General features: G+C 38.8%; 2 protein-coding genes across 2 annotated transcripts in view; both read left to right on the top strand.

The window, feature by feature from the left end:
• The window catches only part of LOC137180395 (NLR family CARD domain-containing protein 3-like), a 53,475-nt gene extending 35,471 nt beyond the window's left edge, over window positions 1-18,004 (top strand). The window contains exons 5-12 of the mRNA XM_067585734.1: window positions 2,477-2,590; window positions 4,378-4,456; window positions 4,540-4,768; window positions 4,852-6,652; window positions 8,662-8,835; window positions 11,030-11,191; window positions 15,670-15,716; window positions 16,744-18,004. Coding sequence (XP_067441835.1) covers window positions 2,477-2,590; window positions 4,378-4,456; window positions 4,540-4,768; window positions 4,852-6,652; window positions 8,662-8,835; window positions 11,030-11,191; window positions 15,670-15,716; window positions 16,744-17,285 — 3,148 coding nt within the window. The 3' untranslated portion in view covers window positions 17,286-18,004. The remainder of the gene's footprint in view (window positions 1-2,476; window positions 2,591-4,377; window positions 4,457-4,539; window positions 4,769-4,851; window positions 6,653-8,661; window positions 8,836-11,029; window positions 11,192-15,669; window positions 15,717-16,743) is intronic.
• Window positions 18,005-21,256: 3,252 nt separating this feature from the next.
• Window positions 21,257-24,000, top strand: LOC137180407 (SH3 and multiple ankyrin repeat domains protein 2-like). Its single transcript, XM_067585757.1, has 3 exons — window positions 21,257-21,362; window positions 22,154-22,415; window positions 23,915-24,000. The coding sequence occupies exon 2, from the start codon at window positions 22,171-22,173 to the stop codon at window positions 22,393-22,395; it is 225 nt and encodes a 74-aa protein (XP_067441858.1). The 5' UTR covers window positions 21,257-21,362; window positions 22,154-22,170; the 3' UTR covers window positions 22,396-22,415; window positions 23,915-24,000.
• The last annotated feature ends 1,926 nt before the right edge of the window (window positions 24,001-25,926 follow it).

Genomic DNA, 25,926 nt, shown 5'->3' with positions numbered 1-25,926 from the left:
CATCACTGTTCTCCACTCACATCACTCCACCATCATTATTCACACTCAAAGCTCTTTGTGTGTTGTGTTGAAGCCCAGAGCAGCAGCACAGACCAGACTCTGCTGAACCTGAACCCAGCTGTGTGTCCATCGAGAGCCACCAGTTCATAACTCAACCTTCAAAGTTTGAAGGAGAACTTCTTGCTGAGACTCAGTAAGTCAACACAGTCCCAGCTAGCAGAGAACATTCCCACAACTTTTCATCATGTTGAGGTTCAAACTGTGTCGTCAATCCTGTGTTTCTATCAGGGTTCACCAGCAGAGATCAGACTCTCCTGGATCTGAACCCAGCTGTGTGTCCATGAAGAGTGACCGGTCCCTGACTCCACCTCTTCACTTCAGAGATGGACAACACTCTGCTGAGGAAAGGTAAGAATTTAAACCAGGTGAGTTTGTTATTTCTGCAGCTCTCCTGAAAAAGAGGTAACAATGATCCACCTTTAGTGTTTAAAGGAGAACTTCTTGCTAAGACTCAGTAAGTCAACACATTCCCAGTTAGCTGGGAACCATCCCATAATGTTTCATCATATTCTGTACATGTTATTGTTGGAGGACTTAATATTTATGCTACATTTTAATGTTTATACCCCATTTTGCTGATGTTTATCATTTCAAAAAAATGCTTACACAATGTTCTCCACCTCACCGTCTTTAATCAAGTCATATTTTATGTGTGTCCTATAAAGTTTTTTGTAAACACAGTTCTGTTTACCTTCATTTTTTTTCTTGCCAAAACCCATTGAAAGGAAGGATGTGTGATGATATCGTTCAAAGGAAGAGCTGACGAAGTTCTTATTTTGAAGACGTTTATTAGACGATGGCCATCGGGTCCATTCCATGTACAAAGATGGTCTGGGCACCGTACCACTGTCGATGCATAGCTTATATGGGGTTACACATCTGTATCTTATCACATGAATAACATAGGTTTTCCATGGGCACTAATTCAGTTGGGAGCCCTCCAATCAAGTGGTTGACAGCTACCTCACAACATATTATGTATCATTACATACCACATCTGGAACAATTCCAAACTTGACCATAAACCCATTATTTGTATTTAAAGGTCCCCCCAAGAAGAGCTATATCATATTACCTAAAATGACATGCAGATTATGGAATGTTTATGTCACATGTCCAACACCCAAAATCAGTAAAATACATAGGGTCAGATAAAAGTCATACTAACACCCATTGTATCGGTGAGGCCAATTTTTTTTCTATATTTTGAAACCTGCATTGTTTACGTCCATACTTGCTAACACGGTCTTCTTCTTCGCTGCCTTTTCTGGCACATTTGTTGGCAGGCCACTGCCACCAACAGTTTATAAGCGGGAATGTGTGTTGATTGTGTATCGTGTGGTTACCCTCCTATAAGAATATTCCTGCATAGTGCGGGTAGAGGTCAAAAACTCCACAGTGCACATTTAAATAGTGTCTAAAAAGAGGGAAGAAGTTTAGAGTTTAAGCATAGAATTAAGTTTAGAACAGAATTCACAGCGAACATAGGTTGGAAATATATGAAATGTATCTTCAGATAATAAGTTGCTCTTTTAGTTCTTGGGAACTGCAGGGACTCCAATGTTAAAGTACATATGGTAATTTATTTACAATATTTACACATAATGAACACAAAGAGAAGATATATGATGATGCATAGTCAAAGGTGGTAAGTTGATAAGGATATTCATGTTCAATAATAATGATTAAATTAATAATCATATTAATAAAGTCCTGCTCACACAGGAGAGGAGAGAGAAAGATTATGGGTCTCTGCTGAAGATGGTTCAGTGTCGGTGTTACTTAATTTTCACAAACCAGATAATCAAACTCTGAAGTTGATGTTGACCCAATAATGGGGTGATATAATTCAGAGTAAAATCAGGTCCTGCATCACTTTCCTCAGTGTTTCCTATGGTTGTCAAGTTGACTCATTCACTCCTCCCTGCATAACAGACCCTCAGTAGTTTACTCTACAGTGAGAGGTAAAATCAGATTTCAGACTCATAAATTATCATAGTTTTACATCATCACTGACAGGTGCAGTGTCACATAGCTGTAATTTAGACATTTTTCAAATACAAAGCTTTGCATTGGGGATGTTCAGCAAGAAGCAAAAACTTTTTTCTTTCTATTATGGTCATTTTTGAGGGCACTAAATAGAGCATAAATTTCACACTGAGAAGTTGGACCCTAAAATAAAATGGCAGTGAATTAATATAATGCATATCTTTCAGCAGACATCAGTTCAGATGGCTGTGGTAAATCATTTTGCACATATGCAAGAGTGTTACTGCAGGTGCCATGTGGTTTGACAGTGCATCTGTTATTTTCTGGACTGGTTATTTTTTATTTGAGTTCAGCTTTTAATGTGTTTGACTGTAAGCTGTCAGAATTTAGGTTTTCAGAGGTGTGTTGGTTTGACTGTTTCTATCAGGAGTCATCAGCAGAAACCAGACACTCTTGTACCCAGCTGTGTGTCCCTGAAGAGTGACTGGTCCACGGGTCGACTTGTAAACTTCAGGGATGAACAACAACCTGCTGAAGAACAGTAAGAATTTAATCCAGACAAGTTTGTCATTCTGCAGCCCTCTTGCTAACGTGAATTGTCCTTGAAAATCCCTCAGAGACTTACTAACTTCTAGTAACTAAAATGTTAAGGGAATGTTCCTATAACATTTCATCATGTTCTGTACAAGTTGTGCTAATTTTACTCTTGGAGGGATATTTTATTTACAACATACACAAAAGCATATTTTCCATCTGTTTGATCAAACAGCTGAGCACTTTCAGTAAGATATTATTCAGCTCAGCTTCAACAAGGAACACCACAGGAAGTCATTCCTGCCAACTGCCATCACTCTCTATAAGGTGTCAGGACAGAGGATCAGGTGTTTTTCTGTTACTAGAACAGACTGCTCACTGCTTATTTGTCCAATAATTGAGTGATCTGTCCTCCACTCCAATACAATGGAAATATATGGAGTTTAGTTTGTGTTGCTATATTTGAAATCTGAAAACCACTATTTGGAACTGATTAATCAGAAGTAACATGGTTCTGTTCTCCACAGCTTTACTAAGTGACAAGCTAACAAGTGGCTTTAGATTTGTTAGTCACTGCTAAATTTTTAATGAGGAGATGCCAAATAAATGGTATTACAGCCACATAATTAGCAGACTGTGAACAGGCTCCAGATCTGTTGCTGCTGAAGGACTTGAGGATGGCATTTACTCTACACAGCTGTTCCAAAGACCGCACTGTATATCAAAACATACATTAATACTGTTGATAAATTAAAATTCAGTGCTTGTTGATGTGTGGAAGTGAAAGAGAAAACTGTTTGCGGCATGTGTTCTCACTCTATTGACCAGTAAGATCTTTTATGCATGGTAACATGAACAGTTGTTACCACAGTAAGAACAGGATGCTGGCCTTGCCTGAAACCCTGGTGAGCTCAACTAGCGTGCCAGCATGCTTCACTGGTTCCCAGCGGTGTTGCTTACTTGACTTCATAGTTGGGCCAGTCCACCACGGTTCCCTAGTCATGTCAGCAACTGCAAACTGAGCTTGGCATTGGTTTCAACTTATTTAGGTTAACAAATAGATGAAGACAGAAATTAAACAATAAGACTTCAGAGATGATTATCACTCATTGTCCATCATGGTCTCAAAAAGTTGCACTTTGCATTCATCTGCAGGAAACCACTCCCACGTATCCATATCATTACTCTCCTTTTTGGCATCTGCCCTCTGGCATGCTCATTTTACATAAGGCCCACCCCCTTGAAGTTTAGCAACTAATAAAAAATGACAAATAACAACCTGTGACTGTGACACCCTAACGGGGGCTATTGCCCCTAACAGCTCTGATAGTCATGGAGGTTTGCAAATCCCTCAACCACATTAAGATAGTGATTCACTGTAGACTTTAAATTTTGTATATTATTTTGAATGGTCACCAATTGTTGGACACAAAATATTGCTTATTTTTGCTTAAAGGATACGTCATACAGTACATGTGATGTGATTTCTGCTTTTCTGCAAATTTGCTGATCAGTTTCTTTCCATAGGCTTTTTTGGTTTTCTATCTGTTGGCACCAGATAAAGTTAAGAGACAAGGCGGAGTTTTCCAGTAAAAATAGATGACATGGTTTCCTTCAAAGAATTGTGGATAAACAATGAGACACTTTCACACAATTGACAATAATTCTTAGATCAATGTAAAGGTGACTTTGTTGATACATGAAAACTCATAACACCTCATGCAGAAAATGTCATATGCAAGAATGTGTATTTGTTGATATTTTTAGAAATCATGATTTCTGTTTTCTCCACAGAGTTCAGCAGCAAAAGTCAGAGGTTCCCAGTGGTCAGTCTGTTCAGCAGCATCCAACAGACTTGAACTCCATTTTTATGGTGTGTAAATATACAGGAACTTCTACTTCAACTGCAAATGAAATGAAACAAAAATGTTTTACATATCAGGTTTTATTTTTTAGCGTCTCGAGGAGGACATCACCGCTTTTGTGAAGAACGAGCTGAGGAAGATACAGAATGTTTTGAGTCCAGATTATCCAGAATGCTTAGAGAGGCAGAGTGAGGATGAGAAGGTGTTGGCTGGTGAGGAGGAAGAGCCGATGAGGAGCAGCAGAGAAGCATTTCAGAGAATCATACTGCACTTCCTGAGGACAATGAAGCAGGAGGAGCTGGCTGACTGTCTGCAGAGTAGTAAGAGGATTTTCCACACTCCACTTTTCTCATATTTTCACTAACATCCACTCACTGATCTTATTTGTTGTGTCCTCATTCAGGAATTACTGCTGCAGTTTGTCAACATCAATTCAAATCTAACCTGAAGAAGAAGTTCCAGTGTGTGTTTGAGGGGATTGCTAAAGCAGGAAATCCAACCCTTCTGAATCAGATCTACACAGAGCTCTACATCACAGAGGGAGGGACTGCAGAGGTCAATGATGAACATGAGGTCAGACATATTGAAAAAGCATCCAGGAAACAAGACAGACCAGAAACAACCATCAGACAAGAAGACATCTTTAAAGCCTCATCTGGAAGAGATGAACCAATCAGAACAGTGATGACAAAGGGAGTGGCTGGCATTGGGAAAACAGTCTTAACACAGAAGTTCACTCTGGACTGGGCTGAAGGTAAAGCCAACCAGGACATACAGTTCACATTTCCATTCACTTTCAGAGAGCTGAATGTGCTGAAAGAGAAAAAGTACAGCTTGGTGGAACTTGTTCATCACTTCTTTACTGAAATGAAAGAAGCAGGAATCTGCAGGTTTGAAGAGTTCCAGGTTGTGTTCATCTTTGACGGTCTAGATGAGTGTCGACTTCCTCTGGACTTCCACAACAATGAGATCCTGACTGATGTTACAGAGTCAACCTCAGTGGATGTGCTGCTGACAAACCTCATCAGGGGGAAACTGCTTCCCTCTGCTCATGTCTGGATAACCACACGACCTGCAGCAGCCAATCAGATCCCTCCTCAGTGTGTCGACATGGTGACAGAGGTCAGAGGGTTCACTGACCCACAGAAGGAGGAGTACTTCAGGAAGAGATTAAGAGATGAGGAGCAGGCCAGCACAATCATCTCCCACATCAAGACATCACAAAGCCTCCGCATCATGTGCCACATGCCAGTCTTCTGCTGGATCACTGCTACAGTTCTGGAGGATGTGTTGAAAAGCATAGAGAGAGGAGAGCTGCCGAAGACCCTGACTGAGATGTACATCCACTTCCTTGTAGTTCAGACCAAACTGAAGAAGGTCAAGTATGATGGAGGTGCTGAGACAGATCCACACTGGAATAAAAAAAACAGGAAGATGATTGTTTCTCTAGGAAAACTGGCTTTTGAGCAGCTGCAGAAAGGCAACCTGATCTTCTATGAATCAGACCTGACAGAATGTGGCATCGATATCAGAGCAGCATCAGTGTGCTCAGGAGTGTTCACACAGATCTTTAAAGAGGAGAGAGGGCTGTACCAGGACAAAGTGTTCTGCTTCGTCCATCTGAGCGTTCAGGAGTTTCTGGCTGCTCTTCATGTCCATCTGACATTCGTCAACTCTGGAGTCAATCTGCTGGCAGAAAAACAATCAACCTCCCTACGCTCAAAAAGAAGCAAGACTACTAAACTGACACATCTCTACCAGAGTGCTGTTGATGAGGCCTTACAGAGTCCAAATGGACACCTGGATTTGTTCCTCCGCTTCCTCCTGGGTCTTTCACTGCAGACCAATCAGACTCTCCTACAAGGCCTTCTGACACAGAAAGGAAGTAGCTCACTGACCAATCAGGATACAGTCGAGTACATCAAGGAGAAGATCAGTGAGAATCTGTCTGCAGAGAGAAGCATCAATCTTTTCCACTGTCTGAATGAACTGAATGATCATTCTCTAGTGGAGAAGATCCAACAGTCCCTGAGTTCAGGAAGTCTCTCCACAGATAAACTGTCTCCTGCTCAGTGGTCAGCTCTGGTCTTCATCTTACTGTCATCAGAAAAAGATCTGGACGTGTTTGACCTGAAGAAATACTCTGCTTCAGAGGAGGCTCTTCTGAGGCTGCTGCCAGTGGTCAAAGCCTCCAACAAAGCTCTGTAGGTGCATAGACAACTGCAGATACTAACTGTATCACATGTGTTGGGTTGTTCTCATAACATGAAATTCTTAGTCCAATAACATTCACAAGATGTAGGAAATTAACTGATTAGGTGATTTTACCAGAAACAAATTGAAATTGTTTGTTAAACCTCCACAAATTAATACAGTCATTGCTTACTGAAGACCAAAGCATATTTGTGTAAATTATTTTAAGAAAAGTAACTTAAAAGATATATGTGGCGATTTTCTATATTTTTCTTCATGTCAACAAATCTCAGGTGCAGAGCCAAACCAGCAATGAACCGTGACATTTAAAAAATGAAATATTGATATCATGTTAATGATACAAATACGATAATATCGCGTAAATAATCCAGCACCTCTTGAAACCCCTTAACCTCGTAGGTGAGTGTGATGGCCCATCCACTGTTAAGTACACAACTATGCTATGTACACAACTCCTGTCTTTAAGTGGGTACTCATGTGACACATCTTTGGAAAGCTAAGATTCTTGTGATTCGATTGATGCAAACCATTTCAAGATACAATCACAACAGCAGGTACAATCAACACCTCTTAAATCTGGTAAGCAGAGATTATTTGATGTCTCTAAATGGCTTTTTTTTTGGAAGACGCCCAGACATACCCTTGGAAAAACATGTAAAATATTCATTTTCTGTGGTATTGTTATTAAATTTGAACTTGGACCAGGTACGGCTGCATGCTGTGCTCCCATTGTGTTTTCCAGCTAATAAGTCACAGCTCTAGGCAGAAATAAAAACCTTATACTTCAGTGTGTTTAAACTATGTATAGGTTACCGACTCTCTCTGTGAGTGTAATTAATGTGTCAGAAAAGTGGCAAAACACAATAACCAAAGTTAAAGATGATTTGACTGATAGCATTATTTCTTTTCTATAAATGTACATATATATACATTTTCTATAAATATTGTGATAATACCTGTATCGTAAATTCTTTTGGGCACAATAATCATGTTGTGAAAATCTGATATCATGACAGCTCTAGTCTCAGTATCTTATTGCTCTTTGCCATAGACCTCCGTTGTTTTCCAAAAACTAAAGACTAATAATCTCTGGAGAAAATTTCTATATGAGGCGAACACCACTGAGCAGGTGCAGGAACGCAGTTCTGTTTACAGAGATTTGCTGGATTCTTTGCTACATATCACTACCTCTTGACTTTGTGCTGAAATTCTTTGAGAAGTGTACAATATTTGGGTCAGAGTCTTATTGATATGATCAGTATGAATATACATCTGACACACAAGAAGAAATGGTGGAATGCAATGGATTCATGTTTATAGGAGCTGGAGTATTCAGAAAAGGAAATGCAGAAGAGACGTGCAGACTAACTTTACCTTTGTTGTTAGGAAAAAGTGGAATTTCTGATGTGTATATAATCATGCGGTTAGCACATTTCCACAACCAAGTTCCAGAACTTCACTTTAATTTCATACAAGCTAGAAAGACATTGAAAATATCAATAATTTACAATGCAAACAATTTTCCCAGGTGTGCTCAGTGGTGTCTGCCTTACACAGAACTGCTCTCTGTCTTTGGGGATGTTTCTAAACAAACTAACGTGACCAAACTCTTCATAATGAAGGAACATGTCACCCAGTGCAGCGGTGCGGCTCATTGACATATTTTTACTAGTTTTTGCACAACAACTATTTACAATACCTGTTCAATTCATTGGTGGTTCGTCTCATAGGAGATTTCTTGACAATAAGAAAACTACAGATAATCGCCAACCATATACTATATTTGGAAGTACTGAGTCAATTGCTATTCCCAGTAAAATACAATAAAAATCTTTGTTAACTTATCTCTTTACCAACAACCTAATGAGCAATCAGTCAACTCATTAAGTAACAGAAAGCAACTCAAAAATTTGATTTAAAAATTGATATTTTAAAATTGTATTCAACAGAAACAGTATCAGTGCTTGTCTTTTGTCGTTTGTCACCTACTATCTCTCAGGCTGAGTGGCTGTGATCTCTCAGAGAGAAGCTGTGGAGCTCTGTCCTCAGTTCTCAGCTCCCAGTCCTCAAGTCTGAGAGAGCTGGACTTGAGTAACAATGACCTGCAGGACAAAGGAGTGAAACTGCTCTCTGATGGAATGGAGAGTCCACAATGTACACTGAAGACTCTCAGGTCAGGACTTGGTTATAAAAGAATACTTTGACATGTTTGGAAATACAATTATTTGCATTCTTGTAGAAAAGTTAGATGAGAAGATTGACACCACTTTCGTGTCTGTTTGGTAAACATGAAGCTTCAGCCATGTGACGTTAAAGGATAGATCTGAAATTTTCCTTTTTTAAAATATATTTTTGGCCATTTTATGACAGTGAGGGGAGTGAATGACAAGGAATGGCATGCAACAAAGGTCTGCTGCCAGAATTGAATTGCAGATGTAGTGGTTATGAGGCATGCCTCCTAACCAGTAGGCTTCTGGGACGTACCAGGTTTGTTTTTGGGTTTTTTTACAGTCTGTTCTCATACAATATTGATGTGCCATTATGTACTTTGAAATGGGTCTTGATCACTGTAACAATTCATACTGACTTCACAGTAAGAGATGGAGGCCAGAACTCACGGCCCTTAAGGCCCAAACACACTGACAGTAATAATTGGCACGCATCATTTGATGCACATTATTTGATGCTCCTATGGTGCACTGCAGGCATCAGATTTGAAATGCCAACACCACAGAACCAACACAGATTTGTTCTGTTGTTCTTTGTATTTACTGCTGCATTGGTTGATTGTAATGAATGAATGAAAAGGAGAAATGCAGAGGAGGAAAATTAAACAGAAACAAAGGGTGTCTGTTTCCACAGTAAGTCTGTTCAGTATTTGATGGTTATTTATTTGTGCTTTAAAACATAACCACCATGAAACAATCAAAAAATAGCATTTTATTTCTCTCAATTACTCTACCACTGCTTGCTCTCCTTGCTCAACCACTGCTGCACTGTCTCTCTCTCTCTCTATCTATCTATCTCTCTCTCTCGCTGGTGCTCTCAGCTCTTTCTATCTCTCTCTTTTTAGGCTGCAGAAAACACAGCTTTGGTCACTGGGTCCTCATTTGACACTCCAAAATCAAAACAAAGTCGGAGTAGTGGCGTCAAGGCAGTTTGATGCACCTCATAACACTTTTGGTGCGCATTCGGCCATTTAAAACAATAGGTGTACCTTTTTTCCAAAGTTCAGCTGATGCTAATATGATTCTTCAGAAATCTCAGTTGGCTAAATCAAGTGGATGTGTTCCAGAGTTACAGTCTGTTTAGGATGAAATTCTCTCTTTTTGTTTCAAGTAATATATGAATATATATTAATATATTAGTAAAACACTGATTCTGGCAACAAAGCTACATGCAACCATTAGAATGTATCACTCCACTGAAACTTGGCAAGGAACATTCTGGAGAAACAAATAGAGTGAATTTTGTTCTACACAGGCTGTTACTTTGGAATATATCGACTCAGACTGCTGAAGCATCATTTTAGCCTAAGCTGAATCTAAGAACGAAGACTGTGGATTTTGGCCTCCATTTATTACAATGTGGTCTTGTTCCAAGAGAATATCTTTGAGGTCAGTATGGAGAGTAGGAATTGTCACAGTGACTGAGACCCATTTCCATGTACATAATGGCACGTCAGTATGGTATTAACAGACTTAAAAAACACAAACCAAGGCTTTATGATTGAACAAAGACTGTAAGCAGCACAGACATCAAAGTCGTACCAATGTGCAAGTTAAGTTAATAAGCATATTTGATATTGAAAATGTCAAATTGCTCATTTGCTTTGTATTCAGTTAAATGACAGTGAAAACACTGAACATATGTAGGATTTTATTGTGTAGGTTATCCTCAGTTGTATCAACCATCGGCAATACAATTTCTGGTCCCAGGGAATTATGTAAGAAAATTCATTTTTTCTGCTAACTGTGCATTTGTTTTGAAATCCATCAAAACCAGATGCACTGTCTAAGATTCTCCAGCAAAGGTAACACTCACCAGATAATTAAGTCAACTGATTTTGTTGATGATGGTTACTGATGTCATTTTACTGTGTTGTAAAGGGGCACAGCTCTGCTGCTGACCCAGCATTTCACCTGTGCTGTGCAGTAGTCTTATGTTTGTTTCAACGCTATTTGGTGAATTCAAAGACAGTTTTCCGCAATGTGAACAATAAAGTTCCTAACTAAATTTAAAAAAAAAATTTAAAGCAGTGGACCAATGAGATAATCTATCACTTAGTTCATTATAATCAGATAATTTACACAAGGAACAACAAACAAATTATCATTGTGTGTGTGTGTGTGTGTGTGTGTGTCCAGTCTGTCAGGCTGTGTGATTACAGAGGAAGGCTGTGCTTCTCTGGCCTCAGCTCTGAAATCCAACCCCTCCCATCTGAGAGAGCTGGACTTGAGCTACAATCACCCAGGAGACTCAGGGGTGAAGCTGCTGAAGGATCCACAGTGCAGACTGGACACTCTCAGGTATGAACAGACAACAAGAGCTCACACACTGTTTCTCTGTCTCACTCACAAACTGAGGACTGTTGGTTCTCAGTACCAGCAGCACTGCTGATAACAGTGGAAGTCATTTACTAGAGAGGTCAATTAAATGTAGTTCACCAGTTTGTATAAGAGATGTCACCTTTGTAATGTAATCAATATAGGGTATAGGTAGGAACTTTCAATTAGTTTTTGACTGTTATACCAGGATAACGCTGCTGCGAGGTAATGCTTCTTCCATGAACATTTTAAGATCATTGTTCTGTGAGCAATAAATATCACTTAAAGCCAGAAGAAAGGAAGATTGGACTCTGGAAAGTTATTGAGGGAGCAATTATTTTATCTTTCATCGCGACGAACACGAGGTAAACAGCAGAAACAAGGCATTTGTGTAACAAAGTAATCCAACAGGAATGCACGCTTGCATGAATATAATTAGCTAATGCAGCGTCTTTCTGGATTATGTCATGTTGCATTGCAGCTAAAGGTGTTTGGACAACCCTGTGTTGTTTTGCCGGAGCCCGCTATGTTGGCACCCCTATTGCATCAGTGCTGTCCCCATCTCTCTATATAAAGCAAGGAAACTCTATCTGTCTGTATGTATGTTTGTCCTTTGCATATCTCAAGAACCGATCATCTGAACCACTTCACACTTGGCGGGTGCATTGCTGAGGATATAGTGGAGTGCATTCTCAAATTTGGTGCAATTTGGACACGTGACACATTCAATATTAATGAACTTGGAATAAACAAGCGATCTGTGAGCCGCTCCGCTCTGCAGCAGCAGGATTAGGCTTCTCGGCTCTGCGACTGATCAGAGCTGTACAACCTTGCCATGAGAGAGAAGAAGGGATGACATCTCTCTTTGTTTAATAATGTTAAAAGTTAGGCTTTGCTGTGGGTTTCCCGACTCATTCAAAGAAAAGACAAGACACAAAGAGAGAGAAAAGGCAAGTGAGCTGAGAGCATGAGCGAGCGACAGAGAGACAGCGCTGGAAAGTTTTCTTTTGAGAGAAAGCCCGTGAATGACAGAAATACATTATTTTCTGATTGTTTCACGGCGGTTACATTCTAAAGCACAAATAAACATCCATCTAACACTCAACAGGTGACGCGACAAGTTCAGTATTAAAAGCTGTGAATAAACATGCAAATAGCGAACTGCTCAGCTCTGTGTGCAGTAGTGTGGCAGGGGCTGTTTGATATAAACATCGTCACATCACAGTGGGATGGGGCTTCTGGACTCTGACTTGAGTTCACACTTGGTGGGTTTACTGCTGAGGACCCAAGGAAGTGCAGTGTCGAGTGTGAAGTTGTTTGGACATGCGACACATTTAATATTAATAAACTTTGAATAAACAAGCAAACAACGAGCCGTTCAGCTCCATGTCTGAGTGCAGTGGGCACTGTTTGATATAAACACCATCACATCACAGCGGGGCGGTGCTTCTGGGCTCTGACTTGCTGAGCGGGACAAAGGCACTCGCCCTGCTCAGTTAAACTGCCCGAGAGAGAAGAACGAGCATACACAGGAGAAAAAACAGAGGCAGAGGCAGTAAAACTAGCCAATAGGAGCACAGACACGTTTTATTGGCAGCAGTATCAACCAATGGAAGGCTGTCAACTGCTTCCACGTTTCAACCTTAGTTTAGTCTTAGTTTTAATTCAGGCAGTCTCAATTCTGCCTGGATTAAAACCATTTCATTTATTAAAATCCTTATTGTTTTAATTGATACATATATATGCAGTTCTCGAGAAATAATAAGCAATCGGCCTGTTCAGAACAGGCACGTCTTGAATGGGCACTGCACTAGTTCTAACGAATGAGAGGACTGTGTTTTTTCATGCAGTCTCATGTCAGTCTGAACATGGCCTTACGGTGGACATGTCAGTTACTAGTCCATCTGCAGCCCCTCAGTGGCATTAAGTTCAGGCCTAGCTGCTACAACAGTGAAGAAATAAGGAATGTCTTTGGTTGGAGAATGCTGTTTTTTGTTCAATAATTTACTACTGTTTATAATGTTAATTTTATGTTTTAAACAGAAACTTGGGTAGATTAAAACAACAATGCAAGCGATTTTTGTTGATTGAGCCCTCACTTACTTTAACTTTATGAGTGTGAGGAGACATATCATTAGGAAAATTAGCATCCGTTGAATATTATTCATTCATGTTGAATAGCTTATTGAATTGATATGGCTGTCAAAAACTATTTTTCTCAAGTCTCTCTCTCTCTCTCTCTCTGTGCTCCTGTCCCTGTGTGTGCATCCCACCCCTCTCTTTCTAGCTGGCTACATCCTCCAATAACAAAGTGAGTCAAGCACTCCACTTTGTGAATAAATTTCCACACTTAAAATATCAAACTAGCAAGTCTAGCACTGTCTTAAATACTTACTCTGCATTTGTGTATGGGTGAAAAATGTGCAGCAGTATCATAAAATATGCAGGTAACACTATAAACTTCCATTCTCATTCAAGAAAGTTACAGATAAGATCAGAACAGAATAGTAAAATACAGCAGTGATGATAAGTTGAGTTGTTCCTTTCTGCTACACAGACAGCATAAGACATAAAAGGGGACTTATATCATCACTGAAGTGTTGTAAAGAATCAGAAAACTTGGTCAGACCTTGAATCACATTTAGACAATTACAAAGTAAGCCTATTCACGTCGAAACATGATTAATAAATTAAGTTTAAAGGTTAATTTTTGACTAGGGCTGCGAATCTTTGGGAATCTCACATTTGTGTCCAAATCAATTGAGAATTATTGATTGAATGAATTGAAAAGGGGGCACTATTTTCAGTCTCCAGTATAATGTGTGCCAAACCATTCATTGGTGTCCTTAGTCCACTGAAATACAATGAAACATAACTGGCAGATAAGATAAATGGTCTGCAGCCTTTTTATTTGAAAAGTTAACTGCATTAATTTATGAATTAATGAATTTGAAAGCATCTTAGTGTCTCCTGCCTGTATGAGAATAACAAAATGAGGGGGAGGCGGAGTGCTCTGCTGTATTGTTAACGTCATGTCCCCAGCAGTGGGGAGCAGCCTCTCAGCTGCACTGTTAGCTCTGGGGAAAGACATCCCTGCACAAGATGCTGAGTGGGCGCAGGGTTTTTGCGGTGAAACAGACTGTTCAGAGTTATTTTCTCACCTCAGAGTTGGTTTAAGTTGTTTAATACTGCAGTGTGTGTTGGTCAGCTGGTCTCGTTTGTTACTGCTGGAGTTCGCTGCTCCGCTCCACTAACATTAGTCTGTTAGTGATAGTGTGGAAAGTTCACAATATACTTTGTGTTCATCTTGCAAATTTAATTATTTAGACATTAAATCAAATCATGCTTGCAACCTCTCCCTTTTTTGAAGATAAAATACAAGATGACTCTAATGTGTGCATGCTGTAGACTGTCCGGGTGCTGCACTGCCCTCACAGTTGAGTTCCGCCTTTTTCATTCTGTCACCATCATGTTATTTACCACACAGAAAGATTAATACAGTCGATGTGAGGTGTGAATGAGTATATACACCAACAGCATGAAAGAAACTAACATTCTATTATACACAGACGATATAAATAATAGGCTAAGCACTCTAATAGTAAATACATGTTCTTTTCTCATTTCAAGTAAAATAAGGGCTGTGTTCAAAAATAAAATAATATGCATCGTAAAATAAAGTGGATCAGTTAGGGCTCTTATATCATTCCTTTTTTTCTGTGCCTTCCGTTTGGATTTGAGTGGATATGTTTACTCCAGAGATTTGTGCTTTGTCTGTAGTGGTGTTTCACAATTGCCACGGTCTTGGAGCATATGAGACAAACTGGTTTTGAACTGCCTGTGGAAGTATTTGCTCCATATTACGTGCATATTTTATCACATTTTACAGGTGTATTGGTCTCTGAGTGCTTCCAAAATGCAGGTGACCTACGCTCAACAATGTATCTGAGCGCCTCCTGTGTAGTCACTCACTGTTGATCTGCTAAAAGTGCTGCTAATACTTCGCTTTATGTCTAGACACGGGGTAAGAGTGTCCATTCTTGATTAAAACCTCTGTTTTCGCTGTCTATGTTTCTATCTTTAGAGCACTTTTCTCTGACTTGTGTTGTGCCTCGTCTCTGGTCTCTCCTGACATACTGGAGTCAGTCAACAGAGCTCTGAAGCTCCGTCCTGCTCCTGCACAGAGCGGAGCAGCTCACAGATTGCTGTTGTATTTAGAGTTTATTAATATTAAACATATCGCGTGTCAAAATTGCACCAAATTCAACAAGGCACTCCCTTTGTTCCTCAGCAATGCATCTGCCAAGTGTGGAGTCGTGTGGAGTCAATTGGATGAACGGTTCAAGTGATATGCAGACTTACAGACATTCTTTGCTTTGTTGTCAGAATTGTTGTTCTAGGTAAAGATCATTTTTGAGGAAGCTTCTGAAAGTTAATCCTGACCTTATTTCTTCCTCCAGGGTGGATCATGGTGGAGAGCAGAGGCTGAAACCTGGTCTGAGGAAGTGTAAGTGTGTTTTTTCACTTTGATTCATGAAAACAAAGCAGCACATGTTAAAGGATTTGGCTGGTGACTTTCTGTATTTTTTTTTATTATCAACAAATCTCATGTATGGATCCAAACCAACAATGAGCTGATCTACTAACAAATATTGTGTATTTATCCAAAGCCTGATATATCTTATTCCTCTGTGTCATAGACCTGCATTGTTGTCCAAAACCTTCTAAAAACATGTCAGTGAGCCACATCGCTGTACTGGGTGACATGTTCCTTTATTAAGAAGACGGTGGATATGGTAGTTTGGTATGGTAGTAACCTTCAGGAGTGAGATTCCTAGTACAACAGATGCTATGAGCATGCGCAGAAATGTGTTTCTGTTTACAGCTTCACTAGCTTGTGGTGCTACATATCACAACCTCTTGACTTTGCACTGAAGTTCTTTGAGAAATTTATAATGTAGTACAAAGTCAAGGGGTTGCCATATGTAGCACAGCAAGCTAGGGAAGCCGTAAACAGATCCGCATTCTGCACATGCGGAGTGGTGTCTGCTGTGCGAGGAACCTCTCTCCTGAGGGTTATGATCTTAGTGCTGTTTTTACTCTTTTGAACCATTTACAAACACTACAGTAACCATTGCCCTCAGGGATGAAGGAGGATGTCATCCAGTGCAGTTTTTGGACAACAAAGGAGGTCTGTCTACAGCACAGAGGAATAAGATATATCAGGCTTTGATACACACACAATACTTGTTAGCAGATCAGTTCATTGTTGGTTTGGATCCAAACATGAGATTTGTTGACAGTATGAAAAATATAGAAAATTGGCAGCCATATGCTTTAAAATAATTTAAATTAAACGCTTGTGTATCTGCATTCAATTCTTTGTTTGACAGAAGATCCAAAAAGTGATTCTGAGGTTTTTATACAATTAACTTTTATCTAATTAATTCAGTCTGTTAGTAAATCAACGAATGAACCATCAGGTGTGTTAGATGATAATCTGCTGCTGTATTGTGTCTTGTTCTCTCCATCAGATGCCTGTGAACTCACACTGGACACAAACACAGCACACAGAATCCTCAAACTGTCTGACAACAACAGGAAGGTGACATATGTGACAGAGGAACAGCCATATCCTGATCATCCAGAGAGATTTGATCATTGGTATCAGCTGCTGTGTAGAAATGGTCTGACTGGTCGCTGTTACTGGGAGGTCGAATGGAAAGGAGAGGTTCAAATATCAGTGACTTACAGAGGAATCAGTAGGAAAGGAGACACTGGTCTCTCTATGTTTGGAAGAAATAATCAATCCTGGAGTCTGAGGTGTGATGATGATGATCCCTACTTATATAATGTCTGGCACAATGATGTTGCAAGCTATCCCCCCTCCTTCTCCTCTGTCTCTAACAGAGTAGCAGTGTATGTGGACCATCCTGCTGGCACTCTGTCCTTCTACAGAGTCTCCTCTGACACACTGATCCACCTCCACACCTTCAACACCACATTCACTGAACCTCTGTATCCTGGGTTTAAAGTCTTAGGGTCTGGTTCTTCAGTTTCTCTGTGTTCACTGTAGGAGGAAGAGTCTCCTCCTGTGTAGAGAAACACTCAGTGACAAACACACTAACTACATACTAACTCATACTTACAAGAATATGTCTCAGGCTCTTCAGTGATTTTAAATATCTTGAAACACTTTTAAATATGTTTTCATTTGGGTTTTGGGGTAATAAGATAAAGATAAAAACTAATATTTTAGTTTAAGGTTTTCTTTATAATTGTTTTAAGACAAATACCGGTCATTCTACTTTGTAAAAATATGATTCCACAGTTTTTGTAACTTGAGTTATTAGAAAATAATCAAGTGATATATATATATAAGTTATTGTTGTTTGTCCATTGTTGGTCATTGAAGGTTGAAATATATTTAATTATTAATTAGTAATTTACACAGTAAATGTGTCTATGAAAGGATAAAGGAAAGTGTCAGTGTTCCAGTGATATAAGAACCATGTTGAGACATTCTGAGTCTTAGTTCTGTCAAAAAATGGACTGATAGTGTAAAACATAGTTATAATGTTCATGCATTTTGTAACTGCTTGCTTTGGGGCTTTTTGCCTTCAGTTTGTTCGTCAGCAGGGAAATTATTAGTTTGATTGACCAGTCAGGAACTCCATGGTTGTCTTTTCTGTATGTTAAGAATCACTGTTGCTTTGTCCTGAACTTTGGGGACTGTTTATAAAAAGGGCTACGAGACTGTTTATCCAGTATGGATGTGAACACCCTCAAACTAAAGCTGAAAGTCAGCACTTCAACCTCATAGTCACTTTTTTCTAATACTTCCTGACTGCACTGTGAACAGAGTAAACATGAGTATTATTTACCACTGAGCTGCAGCTGTGACTGCTGCCTCCCAGCCCAGACAGATGAAGAAAGCACAGACCACCCCACCACCACCTAACTGAGACCAGCCACAATCCTACTGGCAGCTGACACCCCCCCCCCCCCCCACTGCTACTGGAGCAGAGCCTGGTCCAAAAAGACAGCGAAGGGGAGTTCAAGATGTCATACATGACGCCCTTGGCAAAGTTAATGAAGTTGATATTTTCCAGTGTCATTTTGTTTTCATGGCTTTCATTTTGGTATTTCCTGTTTGAATGGTAGTACTTTATTTTGAAAGGACCCTGGTCTGAAGGGATGACATTTTTTTTGGCAAAGTCAATAAAGTTAATATTTTCAACAGATTTATAACAGATGTAACTTTTTTTATTGACATTAAAAAAAAAAAGAAATGATCAAAAATATGTTTTATTGTATTCAGCAGCCATTGAGGATGTAATGAAGCCTTGTCTTGATCAGAAAAAAATAAAAGTATGTTTCACACATCTAAACTTGAAAACGGGTCAAATTTGACCCTAATACAATAGGAGGGTTAAATAAAAGTATCAATACCACAATGTAAAAATACTAATTACAAGTAAAAGTCCTGCATGAAAAATCCTACTTAAGTAAAAGTACAAATGTATTACCAGCTAGATTCACTTAATGTACTAAAGTAAAAGTACTAATTTTGCAGAAAATCAGCCTGTGACTGATATATTAAATAAATTCAACAAACTACATTGTTAACACTGATGAGTCAACTCATAAGCAGCGTTGTATTGTTCTAGCTGCTTGGGGTGGAGCTAGTTTGAACTACTTTGTGAGGGTCATAAGATAAATGTGAGAGGTCTTCAGATGATAGATTGGGTAGAAAAGAACATAAAAAGTTCTGCTACATACATTTGGATTAATTTTTTTTCAGGACTTTTCTTTAATCTTTGCATTTTTGTGAAATGTTGGAGAGTTTTATCTTTTTGGGTCTCAAACAATTGTTTATTTGAAACCATGTGAGGGGAAATTTCTCTTTGGTGGAACTGCAAACAACTCAGAGACATCTGAAACATGACGAAGAGACACAAATACACACTGATATTTTTTTGTAAAGAGTGACAAGCCATAAGTTTGGGAACAGCTAGTTTAACCTTTAACAAAGCAGTGCGATTTGTAAGCTTATCGTTATGTAACTATGTAATATTTAGATCACAAAAGAAAAAATCTAATCTCTGATTTTTGCTGAAATATTGGATCATTTGAACATTTATTGAAATGAAAGCATGTGAGAAGTTTAGAGGGAAAAATCACTATTTGGTGGAGCTGTTAACAACTCATAGACATGTGAAATGTGACCCCGACTACACACTGCTTTTTGTAAGACGTCAAAACACAAAAAGGTTGGAAACCACTGGTTTCATCTTTAACAATGTGTTGTATTTTAAAAGCTTGTTATATTATCCATTGTGTCAAATCTTCATCTGAAAAGTAACTAAAGCTGTCAAATAAATGTAGTGGAGTGGAAGTATAAAGTAGTATCACATGGAAATACTCAAGTCAAGTACAAGTACCTCAAAAAAGTACTAGCAGAGAACGGGTTAACATGAGCCACTTTTTACATTTGGTGATTTTACTGCAAAATGAAAGTGTATTTGTTTCAAATAATAGTTACTATATATATTTCAGGTTGTTGTGTACCCATGGAAATTAAAACAAGTTGTCTAACTATTATGGTTTTAGAACAATGAGCCATCAAGTAAAGTTAGTCCTATGGAACAATTTGCCCCAAGGTAGGGGTAAAATGAGCATGGGGATGGGGTAAATAGTGCTACCATTAAATACTGATATAAAAATTACACAAAATCAAACAAATTAATTATAAAATTAAAAATAATTTTGAACTTTATTAATACCATTAATTTATCAAAGGCAAAACTTAACATCATCAAAACACCAAATGAGGGAATATCTTTTTGAAGAATAGTGTTCATCCCTCCAGAAGAGTTCAGAGACTGTAGAATCAATAACAAGGAGCACTGAAGCTGTTCTGGTGGTCCAACACCTTATGTTGACATGTTTTTTCCTTTAATTTGTCACCCGTCTGTATGTACAGCATGTTTGTTTGTGGCTTAAACTTAACATTAGTCAACAATTAGGTATTTATTCATCACCACTATAACACTTGTAACAGGGATCAAACATGAACAGGGTCTCTAGTCTCTAGAATATCAGAAAATAATTTTGGGGGGTAAATTGAACCTTTGACTCAACTTGCCCCAACATCACTGGCACGTTTTACCCCACAACCTCCATTTTGACTAAACTGTTTCATACAGTGATCAGCTCAGATCCACAGTTATGCTGAGTTTATGACCTTGTTTTGTAGCTCAAACTGATTTAATTAACATGTAATAATCTCCAAAATGTATCTTTTCTAATTAAAATACAAGACTGATAACTTTAGTAACATGATGAATTCACTTGGCATGACAAAAATCTTTTTTTTGCTCTGGTTTGCTGACTTCTTTCTCCATATGCTTGAGTCCAAGATGGATTTAGTAATATGAACTATACTTTCTTAATTTGTGGTCACATGATTAGTTTTGTTTATGGTTACCTTGATAAAGGGGGTAGCTCATTTTACCCACTGGCTCTATTTACCCCGTTCTCCCCTACATTAAAAATGAACTGTAAGTGTGAGTGACTTTCCACCACTGCCCAACTGTATGGAAGTGCAACACTAAATAACATCAAAACATAACATTAAAACAATCAAGTCGCAGCCTAGAAGCATGGATGTATCATACAATTTATTATAAAAAAACATATCATAAGTTATTACTACCATATTATAATAATTATAATTATACTTATATAACATTATAATTATTATAATAATAATTATTATTATAATACATCAATGGCTAGAGGGCAAAATTTTGGGCTAAACCGCATATGGTCTTTAGTCATGTGACCGATGTAGGCTCCGACATTGTTGCCTGGCTACAAAACATTTTATAAAACCACCGACACCTTTTTAGGATTTGTTTTAATCGATATTTTTGTAAAACAGATCTTTTTTAGCAATTATTCTCGTGTTTCATATTTTATGACATACTATTAGAGCTGCTGTTTTGAGCCTGAACGCTGCTGATAATTGTGATCAGGCTCCTGTTCGGACAGCTGGATCCCGGCTCCGGACCTCGGACATCACGGTCGGCGCATGCGTATAAAGAACAGCTGGTTGGTGAAGGTGAGCGGTGCAGTTATATCACCACAGGTTAGTTTAACAGTTTAACTTTTGTTTGATTCGATTTGTCCTTCGTGTCACTGTTAGCTTTGTTAGCAGGTTAGCTAACTGTCTGCTGTATGTGTTGTTAAACGTGATCGTTTATTCAGCTTTTCTTTGTGTTGCAGCTTTATTAAATGACACGATATAGCCAGCTGATTAATGCTGCATTCATTAAGTTACTTTCACCTTTCTGTCTTACAGGCTGTAAGGAGAAAGGTTTTTTTTAAAATTTGGTTATTATGTAACGCATCTCTAGTCAAGTGTAGTCTTAAAGCTGCCTGGAAGAAAGAAAACTATTAAAAAACTTAAAGGACAGGTTCACAATTTTACAAGTGTGTCTCAAACCAGCAGTCAGGTGTCCATAGTAACAGTGAAAGAGGTTTTCCTCGCTGTAATCATTCCTCCTGTTCATACTGGATATTAAAAGATCCTTCAAATGTGCTTTCAATGGAAGTGATGGAGGCCAAAATCCACAGTGTGTCCACACAGTCATTTAAAAGTCTCTGTGAAGCTTATATGAGGCTGTAAAGTTGAAAGATATCTACTTGATTTGACTTATTTGGACGCTCAGGCTTCATATTTTCTCATTGTCATAAGTGTGTTTCTGCTCTGTGTGTTTACAAACAAAATGTCCTTTGGAATAATAATAAATTAGTATTAATCTGAGGATATCCCCTCTTTTAGTATCTTAAATAGTGTTTATTCTCTAACTAATAAATCAAACTAAATCAGATTTTTGTATCTATTCAACCATCCGTCCTCCCTCTGTTATTTCCCAGCTCTGTGCCTGTCAGTCATGGGCCTGCGTGAGGTCTGGAGGAACTACAAAGTCCTGATTGTGATGGGCACGAGTCTGGGACTGATCCACTGGGGCTGGTACAATCTGAAGTCAAACCCGCTGCTGCATAAATCCAGAGACGACTACATTCCTGAGCCGGGCATCGTCGCTTACGTTTCTCCTCCTGCAGCTCCTCCTCCTCCTCCTCCTCCTGCTGCTGCTGCTGCCGCCAAGAGCAAGTAACCCAGAACCCAGTAACCCAGGTATGAAACCCACGTCTCCTGGAGCGCCTGCTGCTGGTCCACTAAGAGCTCGGTCGTAATCTGTCTGTGACTGTATGATATCATTTTGCCAGATTGTGCGATGAATGTGTGGTGAAGCAGAGACGCGTCATCAACTCGTCACCAGATGTTTCTAAAATGCAGCTACGTTTTTTTGGGGGTTTTTTGGCTACGGCTCCAGAACCAGTGCAATAATTTACCAACTACTGGTACAGAACTGGATCTGTACCAGTAGTCCACAGGCTGTTGGTCTGGACTGGTTTTCCTTGCTGATAGTAGCTTGTTTTATTGGTATTAAATGGGTTTCCAGAATGTATTGCTGGACGTCTTGTAGTCCACTAACCGGACATTTTTTACTGTCACGTCGAGCATTTTAGTGCCGTTAAACTGGACATTTTTACCACATTTTAACCCAAACTATGGGAAGGATTGGTGCTTCACCTTCAAGCTTAAATGTTTTAAAACTATTTGAATGTGATTATGTGATCTTGTTCAATCAATACCAGTGCGCATACTTATTAATTTCATATCAATAATAAACTGACATGGAAGAATTTGTAGCAACAGCTACTTCATGGTGTTTGTGAAATATCAGAACAGCCGGTGAATTCTGTTATTTCATGTTGTATTCTAAACTGGTTGGTTGTAGCAGCGGTCATGTTGTGAGAATTTCGTCTTATATCAAAGCTAAAAAAAAAAAAAAAGCTCCAAATTTTCACCCAGTAAAAGTATATAAAGATGTAAAGACTGAGAGTAAAACTAAAACGGAAATAATTCAACTTAACGTTAAAGTAACTTTACAAGTACCTCAAATCTGCACTGAAGTACTGTACTTGAGTAGCTTTATGTAGTTACTTTCCTCCACTTGTATAAGAAGGTTAACAGTTATGTTTTCGTGAACCAAAGATTTCAACACAATCGTTAATCTCAAACAGTCCAAACTGACAGTCTGAAGAGACGACAGCCGTGATGTTGAGCTGCAGTTCCTCTAATGGCCACTAGATGCTGCTCAAAGACAGTTTTCACTGTATTGAAGTTGGAGGGAAAACTTTCTCTTCTTCTCTCTACAAATATTAAGTCTCTGCAGGTTTCTTGTTAAACTTTGAATGTGTCTTTAGATGATGATTATTAAAGGATTTGTTCCCAAATGACAAAGACACATATTTTCTCCAGTGGTTTCCTACAGAAGCACGTTAACAAAAGACAAAATAAAACTGGAGACATTTTGTTGTTGCAACTTCTGTATCCTGTAATTTCGACTTTACTTCATCATTATAAAATTCTATCTCTTAAATCTGTGATCTCTATGCTGTAATTATCTCATAATTATGTCTCCAGGCTGGTGAATGCAGTGAGAGCACTTCTATTATCTGCAGATAGTTCTGGTTTCATTTGTCCTGGTTTTATTTACATCCGTCTCTGAGGACGTAAAAGTTAAAGTGTGTATAAATCCAGTTTTCGTCTCTTCTTCCCGCCTGCAGACGTGTCAGGATGAAGCATCAGAGTTGGCTCAGGAGGAACTGGATGTGGGCGGCCGGCGGGGCCTTCGTCACCGTCCACGTGGCCACGTGGCTGATGCAGAGAGCCATGAGGAGCGCCGTTCGCTCCGAGACGGCGCTCAAACAGAAACCAGCCGAGGACTGACCTTCATTATTCATCACGTGGGTTTTTCTTTACTGTTGGAAGGACAGAAAACAGTGACGGACTGTGAACGACACAGCGACTCGTTAACATTCACAGATACGGGATCCACCGACCGCTGCGTCCTCGTGATGCTGACAGAGAAAATTAAAATGTGAACGACATAACTGCAGTAAAAAAAAAAAATGCTTTGTTGGACGGTTGTTGTGTTTTCACCTGTTTAATTTACTGGACGTTTTAGTCAACACACTGAGTTGAGATGTGCCGACATCATATTTTCACGCTGCGATTAGGGCTGGTAAAAATATCACAGTAAGCAGTAACATCACAATAATAATCAGTGTTTCCTGAAACTGTACTATTAGTGCTAAAATATATTTAAAGTTACTTCACACCGTCTGTATGTTGCAGCTTCGTTGGACAGTTTAAATGCAGCTCAGTGTCTCATAGATCCACTTTCCTGATGAAATTGATTTCTGGACTTGATTACTTTGTATTAATCTGCTGAGTGTTAACAGTTAAAGTCATATTTTAAAAGGCAGAGACATTAATAAACGCACACAGACGCTCGGCTCTTACAGGCCAGTTGTGACGAAACAACATCAACCTGCTGATGAAGGAATGTGTTGGTGATATTGATCCCGTCAGAATGTTTCACTGCGATATGTTGAGTAGAAACAGTAAACTGGCATCTCTATTATCAGAACATCAATTAATAAACCAAAAGTCAAAGGTATCAATCAGTGAAACCAGAACATGTTCAGTTTGAAACTCCTGATGAGAAATTATTTTGATCAATAAAACAAAAATTCTTTGATGAAGCTGTGAAGTTTTTTTTGCCAAAATGTCCCTCATGTGTGTCTCAGTAGAAACAGTTTTAACAGTTTAACAGATAAATATTTAGATATTCTATATTTTTCTTCTCATCATAAAACCAGATGTGCAGACTGTGTTTGTTCATCTCGCAATACTTCAGACTTCTATCTGTTAAATATGTGTTAACATGTTAAGTCTTTAACACCCTGGAATATATTTATAAAATGCAACTGTTAATAGGAAGATGTTGTGTTTTTGTTTTCAATAGTAAGTTAAAAGATATTCAAGGAAATTTTAATAGATGCAACATAGAAATTCGTACAAAATTGTAAAGTAAAAAACATCTTTGAGCAAATTTCAGATTCCTAAAAATGTTTTAGGACGATATTATATTTAGTTTATTATGTGTATTTTTCGGGGAACCAGATGTAACTACTAACTGATTTCCATCTGGAGTTCTGACACAAAACACTAATACAAATAACAATCAATACAAAACAAGTTGAAAGATTCCCCACAGACCCGAACAAACCCTCCTCTGCCCAACACTTCATCACATAAACAATCATAGACGCAGGACAAAATATAAAAGTATATGAACTACTAGTCCTCTAGTAGACTGATTACATCATCAAACAGTTAATGAAGCTCTTCTGTTTGCCTTTAAACCAACGCAGTGACGTAAAGGAAGGAAAAAGTCAGTAGAGGTCAATGTGTGGAAAAACTCTTCAGCGACCCTTTGAACTGTTGAACAGTCTCCTGGTTTAAAGGAGCTATTACATCAGCGAGACCCTCTTTAAATACACTTCCTGGTTCTGCACCGTGAGATCAGGGTGAGAAGATGAAGATGTTCAGGTTTGTTATCAGAAGTAACAAAATCAATATTAATCTTCTGGAAGTTGGTGATGGAGGTGAAAAAAGCTCAAACGACTGGGCTGAAACTCGTGTGAGATCTGCGGAGGGTGAGAGAGGAACGAAAAACATGTTTCCATCTCTGAACACTCAGAAATCCACCATGAAATCCAGCGTGTAACTT

The sequence above is a fragment of the Thunnus thynnus genome, chromosome 3 (assembly GCF_963924715.1).
Source record: "Thunnus thynnus chromosome 3, fThuThy2.1, whole genome shotgun sequence".
NCBI classification, from domain to species: Eukaryota; Metazoa; Chordata; class Actinopteri; order Scombriformes; family Scombridae; genus Thunnus; species Thunnus thynnus.
The sequence above is the reverse complement of the archived record's forward strand: the minus strand, read 5'-3'. Positions and strand labels throughout refer to the sequence as shown.

Coding starts and splice junctions, on each gene's coding strand:
- LOC137180407 (XM_067585757.1), top strand. CDS start 22,171: ATGGGCCTGCGTGAGGTCTGGAGGAACTACAAAGTCCTGATTGTGATG.